General features: G+C 38.8%; 1 protein-coding gene across 3 annotated transcripts; it reads left to right on the top strand.

Annotated features, from left to right (window-relative positions):
- Window positions 1–579: 579 nt before the first annotated feature.
- On the top strand, window positions 580–9,696 carry LOC141794919 (cytochrome c oxidase subunit NDUFA4). 3 transcript variants are annotated; one of them, XM_074675774.1, is made up of 5 exons: window positions 580–775; window positions 5,762–5,847; window positions 8,404–8,467; window positions 8,899–8,973; window positions 9,444–9,696. In XM_074675774.1, exons 1-5 carry the CDS (start codon window positions 734–736, stop codon window positions 9,498–9,500), a joined length of 324 nt encoding a protein of 107 aa, XP_074531875.1. In that variant the 5' UTR covers window positions 580–733; the 3' UTR covers window positions 9,501–9,696. The 3 variants fall into 3 exon arrangements, with proteins under 3 accessions (XP_074531875.1, XP_074531788.1, XP_074531703.1); XM_074675687.1 differs by lacking the exon at window positions 8,899–8,973 and having other exon boundaries at window positions 9,444–9,693; XM_074675602.1 differs by lacking the exons at window positions 580–775; window positions 8,899–8,973 and adding an exon at window positions 5,351–5,546 and having other exon boundaries at window positions 9,444–9,695.
- Window positions 9,697–10,081: the final 385 nt, after the last annotated feature.

Raw genomic sequence — 10,081 nt, 5'->3', positions numbered from 1 at the left:
TTGCCATTATCATGCACTGTACAAAGGTCTTGACCCAAGGGACATGTTGGATGCCGCTATTACTTCCCTCCTATTTACACAGAAGATGCTCTGCAGAAAGAGAACTGTTTAATTGCTGCTGAGGGATGATTTTTAAAGTTTTGGGGTGATGGTTATCTTTGAAAATAGGACCTCTTGGTCTTGAAATGACAACATTACATAAAACTTTCTAACACAGTGGGAGCATGGGTTGTTAGGTATAAACATAAAACCATAACAACATCCTTTAAGACAGCACAACTGCTGCACTTTGAGGAGTAAATGTGTAAAAAATGTGGGTAAGTATCTGTTGTGGCAGCACAAATCTGAGCTCCAGTATGTGCTGTTTTGTTTTTGATGTTGTGTAACGAAACACTTTAGGACACTGAGTGCTCACCGAGCCTCTGTGGAAACATAGACTGTCCTCAACAAATGTGATTATGAGGATTAGTTCTGTCTCACCCTAACTCCCCCCACTCCCCCCGGTCCCCTCTGACCCTCTCAGTCATCGGAGGGAGGGAGGGAAGGGGAGGGAGGGAGGGACAGAGCAGGGGGGGGAATTGGCAACAGGTTTCACTGCATCGGACGTCAGCTCACAAACAGCTCTTTCTACAAATCCAATTTCACTCACTCCATTCCACTTTGACTCCAGCTGTCATTTTTTTTTTTAATCAATTCTTAATTTGCAGCTTTTTTTTTTTTTGCAACGAGAAGGATGATTAGGACCATGTTTCAACATGCAAAGAAACATCCAGGGGTGAGGATGCATTACACTCGTATATGTCATGGTCTTTGTGAGTATATATCATCTACATTCTTTGAGGTGGTAAGACCAAGTAAACAGACTGTTTTTCCTATTTAATTTCATATATAAACAAACATATATTAACATATATAAAGATTTTCTATATAACTTGTCATGTTTACATTAAAAGATGGTACAGTGACTTCTGGAAAACTAATGTAATGCACATAAAAAATAAACAATATCAGAAATGTAGAAAATTAAAAAGCACCTCATTATTAAAGAAATGATGGTATTTGACTCATGCTAATTTGTTGCCATGTTTGTAAGACACTATGAACTTTTGCCAAATATTGTCAGACCTGTTGCCAGATATGCATGAATTACATTAAGAGCTTTGTTCATTAAATAAAAAAACCAAAAGTCACTGAAACCTCTTCAATCTATTAAACCACAAAACTGATTTGTTTGGCTAAATCTTTAAACACACACCTTAGCTGCGTATTATTACATTGTGTCACTGCCATGGTAATTCTCTTTAACACTGACATAATAAATGAGAAAAGAAAGAAAGAGAAGACACAGAAGCTGTCAGTGCTTGTTTTTCCCCTCTTGCCTCAGAGCTATGCGGAGGGTGACCCAAATTCATGGATTGACAGAGTTAGCTTGGCAGAGCACCAGAAAAGTAATAAGGGCAGAAACAGAATCGAACTCCAGTGAGTATAAAACACTTCCTATATCGGTCAGGCTGAGTGGTGGAAGGTGAAACAGTGAGACACACACTTGTGTGAGAGAGTATGAAGATATCAGCACCAGAGAGTGGACAGCTCCCTACAGACAGGCCTGTCCTGTCTGCAAATAACTGTATGTGTGTGTGTGTGTGTGTGTGTGTGTGTGTGTGTGTGTGTGTGTGTGTGTGTGTGTGTGTGTGTGTGTGTGTGTGTGTGTGTGTGTGTGTGTGTGTGTGTGTGTGTGCATGCATTGTGCTTCTGGAGTGCATTATTCACATGTTCATAAACAGAACACAACAAAGTAATGTAACTTAAAAGACAAAAAAAGCATCAGATCCATGCAGCTGGTTGAGGACTAATGACTGAGACGTTATCAAGTCAAACACACTGAATAGTCAGTAAATCAACAGGCTCATTTGAACTAAGTTCACTTGAAAATGGTGATCGATTTTTCAAGAGTATTTAGAAAACAATGGATAGATTTTAAACCTCCAACAGTTGCTGGATGGCACAAAGTTATCTTTGATATCTTACCCATGGAATATCTGACTTACAGATCTAAGTGTATGATAAATGTTTTCTTTGACATCTGGTCCCCATTTCTAAAATACATTGGTTTTAGACTTATAGGTATTGTAATGAAAGGTCTGATAGACCATAGGAGTTTGTGACTAACTCTTTATGAAGTTTAACACATTATGATACCAGTGGGTGTGTTATAAGGCTACCACATGCAGGGTGGTGAAGCGTGGATGCTGTCTCTGACTGTGTTGTTTTATTGTTTGTAATTTTCCATTTTTGAAGTGTAACATGCCCCCCCCCCCCCTGTTTTTTTTGTTTGTTTGTTTTGTGTTATGTCTGTATATGTGTCCATAGGTATGCATATGTGTGGATATATATGTGTGTCAATATACACCTCTTATATATCATATAAAAAATCAACAAAGATTTTTTAGAAAAAAAGAGTATTTAGAAAACAAATGGAAATCTTGTTTTAGTGTATCAAATGTAAATCTTAATAGTTGTAACTTGTCTAAATATTTTACAGTTTACAATTATTATAAGAAATAAGAATTCAAGCAAATATACAATTTGACTGTCACCGCCCTACACTTATTATATAAATACTCCCCCAACCCTCCTGCAAATGACAGGAGATAAAGACGCATTGAAGAGTGTGTAACGAGTTTTTACGCTGGTTAAATTTGATGTACGAATGGATATGATCTGCGGAAATATTCTACTTCAAACCAAGCAAAGTTTGCACATTACCTCTTTTTTTATTGATATGTTTATGGAAGTTCCTCCCACAACCACAGGAGTCTTTGTTCCTCTGTAGTTCTTATTCCCACAGTGCCACACCTGTGTAATCAACAACTATTGCTTTCTCATGCTTTTGAATATTACCATCTAAGCATTTGTGTTTCAATATGTGTAATACGTTTTGTTTTTTTCTGATTAAGACATCTATTTTGGTGGGTTATAACATAATGGACCATATTCTAACATTTTTTTGATAAAAGCAGATCTGTATTTTATTGATGTACTGATGCAGCATTCAAAAACTTCTAACTATGCAACAAAGTTTATTACACATTGCATTTGAGAATTTTGTTATGAAATGAGGCAGATTATTACAAAATGTGGTGTTATTACTCAGTGAACCCAAAATGTATTACACTATTACATAATGGGGTTTTATTCCATAATAGGGGTACCACACTTTATCAAGTTTGTCATCTTTCTTTGAGCATAAATCTAATTCTCTCTGAATGAAGTGTGTCTGTTATTAAAGTTAACCACAGTTTAATTGGAGGTTCTTTATTTTTCTTCCAAAATAAGAGGTTCAATTTCTCAGAAGTGGGAAGCCCATAAGATGTAAACATTATTGAACAACTCAGAAATTATTTAGTCTTTCTTAGATTATCAATACTGGTTCAGGTTTACTCTACATCAGCAGAATTTTTTAGAGGAAGATAAAAGATTCCAATCAAGAAAAATATGCAAGCCAGGACAAATGACGTGACTGTGTTTTAGGGTTTGTTCTGTTCTCTTATGTAAGGTTTTTAGTTATTTAATGGCAAAAAAAAAAAAAAGCAACCAGCTCACAGATGCCCTTCAAACATTGTCTGACGGTTATGTCACATTAAAACCAGAGGCTAGTACAAAAAGATTAACAGCTACATTTTTAAAATGACATTACATTCACATTATTTATGTTTTTATCATGATTTTTAAGTTTGAAAGCCACTTTAATTTTTTTTTAGATCATGACCTAACGCTAATACATATAATAATATTGTGAAGTGTTTTGACTCTCCCAAACCAATCTTGACATTTGATTCTACTTTTTTATTAGGGTAGGATTCAAACTTTAATATAACTTTCCTCTGTACGGATGTTTTTGTAGGTATGCTAATTTTCTGAAATGAATCCTTACATGGCAATATGAGTCATTTCAACAGCTTTTTGAAATATTTATCTGGTGCTTTTGTTGTCTGCACTTCATTTGTATGTTTAGTTTTTTTTGGACATGTATGTATGTTTAGTTTTTTAGCAGATGCTTTGGACAAAAGCGTCTGCTAAATTAAACCGTAGACCTGTAGATGTAGTGCATTTTTTATTTCTAATGTTCTTCTGATTTTTACTGTTCAGCACTTGGGTAAACATCTTTTTTTTTTTTTTTAATTTCTCATTTCCCAAAGTGGATTGGATTGGATTTTGTTTTTAATGTAAGTATTTTTTTGCGTACTATGGCCTTTATGTGTGTTTAAAGCTAATTCTGTTACTGCAGAGGTAAAAGCAGGCACTTTGTAAGGCTGGTCATTTGTAAGGATGAATGTAAATAGATAAAAGAGTCTGACTTTTGTTTTTGCCATGATTACAGATTTGTAAGAAAACTATCTTATTTGAAGCAAGGAAAACTGCAGCATTTTGTGAAAGCATGTGTAGTCTAGTCAGTACAGTATTTCAAGGATGAGGTTAATCAAACTGGGGCTGACCACTCCTGGCCTAACCTCATGGGTTGCATGACCTCACCACAAAGATATGCTGACACACCAAAGCATCAGGTTTTATTTGGGTAATCGAAATAGGATTAATTTAGTAAGATTGACAAAGCCCTGGTCAAATATCACTGTGATACCCAAGTCCCAATTTGTTTTCTCAACCAATCTGATACAGTCAATAGCTAGCTGTCCATCTGTGTTTTGGCACTTGGGCATCTGTTTACTAGAGTTAAAGTCTAGAGATGTCAAATCGATGTTTTACATTGGGGCAGAGGGAAGTGAAGTTTCTATATGTCACTACAGCAGTTTAAAGGTAAAGAATATCAAAGTTTTATCACAAGACATTCTCCTAATCAACTACAAAGCAAGTGGCGACGCAATCAGACAGAAGACAGATGTCTGGATACAGCTGAGCAGAGACATCCTTCAGTTCAACCTGATCAAACTGTCAGCTTTCTACAGCTTCACTGGATCTGTGTGGGCTGAGAACAGCTGTTCAGGGCTGGCGTGACTCACTCTCCCTCTCTCCCTCTCTCATACACACAGAGTCTCACAGCAGATATGTGGCAGTTAAGTGTTGATGAATAGATGCTGCGCGGTGAGAGGATTGATGCGGCTAAGCTTTGGCTGTTTAAGATGACATATCACATTATCCCCACGTCCCCTTAATGTGCTTTTCTATTTTAATTCCTGTCATCATCACAGCTCAGAACATCAAATAAAGCGTCTGCGTCTGAGTGTGTGTTTGAGTGAGTGCGCACACTACCAGGTCTGTGTGTTTAGTTCCTCAGACCTGGATGTTTGTGTGTCTTGCGCTGTGTGTGTGTGTGTGTGTGTGTGTGTGATGCTGTCGCTCAGTCTGACAGGTATAGTGTAGAGGAGGAGAGGCTGGCACACACTCACACAGACACGCAGCAGCTCTCTCTTACACGGCGTCCTTGCCCGCTCAACCCAAGCTGACGGTGAGCCGCCGCACACATGGCCGGGGCTTCATGCATATGGAGGAGGGCAAGGAGAGGAAAAACAGGAATAACAACTACCAGTGTGTGTGTGTGTCTGTATGTGTGTGTCTGAGTGTGTGCATTTCTCACAGGTGTATGTTCATGGTACATATCACAGCCAACCACTTGATAGAATCTGTTTGTTTACCTTCATGAGTCTCAGTGGTCTGGATCTAACTCATCCCTCCTCTCCTCTCCTCTCCTCTCCTCTCCTCTCCTCTCCTCTCCTCTCCTCTCCTCTCCTCTCCTCTCTTTCAGTTAATCCCTCAATTTTTCTTCCTGACCCTAGGCATTACAGGGGCCACCTTCTATCTGATCCGACTGGCAAGAGGACCTCATGTCACGTAAGATTATCTGTCTCTACTTGTAGTGATTGTAGTAATCCATCTTTATGTTTGAGAACTGTGAGATTTTTGCAGATTGTGACTAATACAGTAATCTTTGGATCTCTCCTCTTCGAATTAGAGTCAAGGTTTGCAATCAAAAATTGACTCACTAAACCTAGAGACACAATGAGGTAGTTTTTAGTTATATACAAAAAAAAACCTGAGTTATCAGCAACAGCCTGAGAAAATGACAATTTTACTTGGACCAATCAGAACTTCCAAGTGGCCCATGTCTTTGTTGTTCAACCTGACCTCTATTACAAGAATCATTCATAGTCATAGTTCTCAAATACTGGACTGAGACCTAAAAGTGTGTCACAAGGCCATTTTCAGTCGGTTGTCAAAGTCAAGTCAAAGTTTATGTAGCGTATTTCAAATCAACCATTGTCGACCAAAGTTTCTGAATAAGCTCAAGACATGATAATGTAAAAAAAAATAAAATGAGTGGACAAAAAAAAAAATTAAAGTAGGATTAGTGACACAACTAAACAAAAAATGAACAAATAAAACGTTGGGATGGTGTGCCCATCAAAAGCCAATGCAGAACATGCACCCTAAACTTGGTTTGAATCACAGGATGTATAATATGTGGACATAGTGTCCGCAACGTCACCTACTTATTCTGATTCAGAGTTTTGAAGCCCATCGTGGAAGGGGGCTGCTGAGCTCATTCTAGTTTTGATCGAGTTTTGGGTCAAGGGTCTTAAGCCTCTTTGAAAACAGTTAAATGGTTCATCTTTCTATTTAAATTAGCCGTGCCCTTGTATCGGCAAATATACTCACAATAACTTTGAAATTAATATGTTATGAACCCCCCAGCCCCACCCCGTACTGTGTGCCATGAAATGAGCAATTCAAAAAAGTCATTTTTATACCAGGCTGTAAATATGTTCAGTTTTGCCATTTTTTTTAATTAATATGTTTATGTTCTTCTAGATCCAGCCTCAAGTGACCACTCTAAAAAGTTTTTAGCACTTCTGTTCTGTATCATAATTATAATGATTACCGGTAGTTAATATTTGTATTCATTAGACCTAAAATTGGAGTTATGGGCTGTGTCTAAGTTGAAGCAGCCACCAAAAACAAGTTGGGATTGTAGCTCTGGTTAATGGACTACCAAAGGCCAACAATGCTCTATGACCTGGATGTAAACAAGTCCAGGTGGCTGATGGCACCTTGTAGCACTGTTTGAATCAGCAGCATTTGGATTTTAAAAAATGGATGTAAAGATGCATTTAAGCTATGGTTTTATTGTGAGACAACCGCAGACATGTGGACATTCCCCTACAAGGAGGACAATAGCCTCATGGTGCTAGCACAACTGATGTTAGCCAAATTTTACCTCACATCCTCACAGATGGTGATCCAATGTTTGGTTGTGTTAAATAACCTGTGCTAAATTCAGAATGCTTTTTATTCCCGGTCTTTCAGTTAATCTGATTTAATGTTTCTGTTCAAATGACCAAGAAGTGATTTGCTACAGGACCATCCTGATTCTGGTACACTATTCAGAGCAGTTGTTAATAACAGATCCCTTGCATTATTCCATACGTCTTTGGTAAACACATTTAAAAAAAAAAGAAACAAACATGTATAGACCCAATTTTCAAAGGAAAGGGACATTGAGTAGAAAGCATAATCATTTTAAAATGAAAATCTTGATATTTGGCACCAGTGCTCTGAAAATTGCATCAGGGGAAAAAATTAAAAATGTTGAAAGTGAAGGCAAATTTGATTACAGAGTGGTATTAAAAATATTTTGGACTCTCCTAACAGAAAACTGCATTCAGATCTGAAAAAATATCAAGTATATAAGAGCACTTGTAGCACTTGATTAGCTGCATACCATTAGCTGAATCATAATCTCAACAAACTCAGCCTTCTGTTATATCCCAGAAGCTGTACCATACACTGTGAACCCAGTGACTACACATCAGTGGTAAATGTGTACTGTTCATGTCCTATTTTGGACCACACAGAGGCACTTGTTCTGAGGGTCAGCCACAACGCCTGACCTCATCACCAGCTGGGGATGAGTGCTGTGGTCAGTGGTTTCCTCTCCCTCAGAGACTGGCCAGTGTTTGTGGTAATGGAGGGAGAGGGGGAGACGTGCCCGCTCTGCCATCAGCCTCCCGGTCTCTTTGTTTGTGCATTTGCTGCGTGATGTGCTGCCAAAGGGGGAGGAAGGGGAGAGGAGGAGAAGGATGAGAGGGAGGAGGGATGGACAGGCACAGTGGAGTGCAGTGAAATCCAGACTTTGGTTAATGAACAGAGGAGCGCTGCCAAGTCACTGGGCTGAGTTCACCTCATCTCATAATCACCTCGTTTTTTTTTTTTTCCCAACGTGTCTCCATCCGGAATCTATGAATTTATCTCCTTTTATCTTTGTCCTTCTGTCCTCTTTTGTGTTTACATCTATGTCTTTTTCTCCTTCACTATAGTCTTCCTTCTTGCTTCTCTCACACCCTTCCTTTTATTTCCTTCTACCTGCTCTGAATCTTTCCACATGTGCAGCCTCTGGGACAAAAAGAACAACCCAGAGCCCTGGACCAAGCTTGACCCGACCTTCCAGTACAAGGTATTCCTCCATTCTCACATGGCACGACCGCAGACCTGCTTGCATCTATCAGGATGATCAGGAAACTTATTTGGGAAAGAATAGCTTTGAACCTAAATGTCCCTGAAAATCTCACCTTCGTCATCAGCTCAACAAAAACACCAAAATAGATCTTCACCTACCAATATTGGCAAAATAATTTCAAATCAACATGGCTGCTTTCCGGCTTCCTTCTGCCCAAAGAAAGGAAAACAGAGTGTATTTCAAAGCAAATTAACGCAGATGGGACCACAGCTTTTAGAGGTCTGTAATAATTTACCTTACCTCTTACAAACAAGGCCAGAGCCACAGAAAAGCTAATGAAAATACTAACAATGCTGACCCAAAAAAGAGCAGAAAAACAACCAACTGACAGCTCCCTGAAGAGCAGACGTGGATGATGTGTTTTTCAGAGAAAAGAGGATTTTCTGAGGGGGTTTCAAGGCTGCGTTGCTTTCCGGTGGAATGAAAGTCGCTGCAGACGAAAGGTCAGGACAAGGCATGTTTAATTCTGGATAGCAAGCCAAAGGTCTCGCATCGAAATTCTACTGAAGTCCAAACAATGATAGTAATGAGGAGGAGGAAGTGAGATGGAGGGGTGGATGAAAGAGGGAGGTGAGGATATTAATGGCAGAACAATCAAGAAAAATACAGGGGAGGAAATAATCACTGCCAGTGACAAAATGAGGTTTGGAGATCTAAATAATCCTGTCACACAATAAATATCATTCATCCATCCATCACCCAGGAAAGAAGAGTAATCTGGAGGGTACAGATCAGCTAAGAAGTGTCGTAGTAAATGAGTACATTTCTTGCATGAATTTGTGTCTGTATTTGCACTACAGTCTGGAAATAAAGTTGAGAATTCATTTTTTCTCCATGCCTTCTCCCAAAGACAGCACTGATGAATTTAATTTAAGCTAAACAGATTTAAATGTATTCCTCCTGCCTTCCACAGTTTCTGGCCGTCAACACAGACTACAAGAGCCTGAAGAAAGAGGGTCCTGACTTCTAAAGGTCCTTCATGGAACTCCAAAGACACCAAGTTTGGAATGACCTCGTGCTGTCGCGTCAGTGATGTGTAACGTCTCCCTGAGCCTTTTCTCAGCCTCACCTCGAGCTGCACAGCTGCACCACTGAATCAACACTGTAACCCTGAAAACAAATACTATTAAAGATTGCATAAGACAGGAAACTGGCTTGTTTGTGCATGGTTTTGGTTTATAAAACTACTGTGTAGTTCATTTTCTTCTTATTTACACGCTGAGTGAGCTTCATCAAATATTAACTCTAGGAAGATGTAAGGTGTAAAAAATGTTGAGCCCTAGAGGCAGTAATAATGCATATGAGTGTATTTATTTTTAATAGCTATCAGAACAAAGACTGGATCAGTATGTTCCTCAGCTGACATGAGGCACAGTATAACTGCAGCACAGACCACACCTGACCGGGCCATCTTATATTTTCTACAACTATCGCAAACAACAAATCATTTGTGAGACGTCATTTAGATATTTTTGGCAGTCCTAGTGAGGAACAAGTATGAAGAACTCTTTTTTTCTGGTACCAGTGTCTAATTATTCAAAACTAATAAGC

Source organism: Halichoeres trimaculatus, unplaced genomic scaffold, assembly GCF_033239565.1.
Source record: "Halichoeres trimaculatus isolate MK-OKI-2021-1 unplaced genomic scaffold, fHalTri1.1 fHalTri1_scaffold_1, whole genome shotgun sequence".
NCBI lineage: Eukaryota > Metazoa > Chordata > Actinopteri > Labriformes > Labridae > Halichoeres > Halichoeres trimaculatus.
This window is presented reverse-complemented; position numbering and strand designations above follow the sequence as displayed.

Coding starts and splice junctions, on each gene's coding strand:
- LOC141794919 (XM_074675774.1), top strand. CDS start 734: ATGATTAGGACCATGTTTCAACATGCAAAGAAACATCCAGGG. Junction 776..5,761: donor ATGCAAAGAAACATCCAGGG/GTGAGGATGCAT, acceptor CCTCTCTTTCAG/TTAATCCCTCAATTTTTCTT. Junction 8,468..8,898: donor ACCCGACCTTCCAGTACAAG/GTATTCCTCCAT, acceptor TGTGTTTTTCAG/AGAAAAGAGGATTTTCTGAG.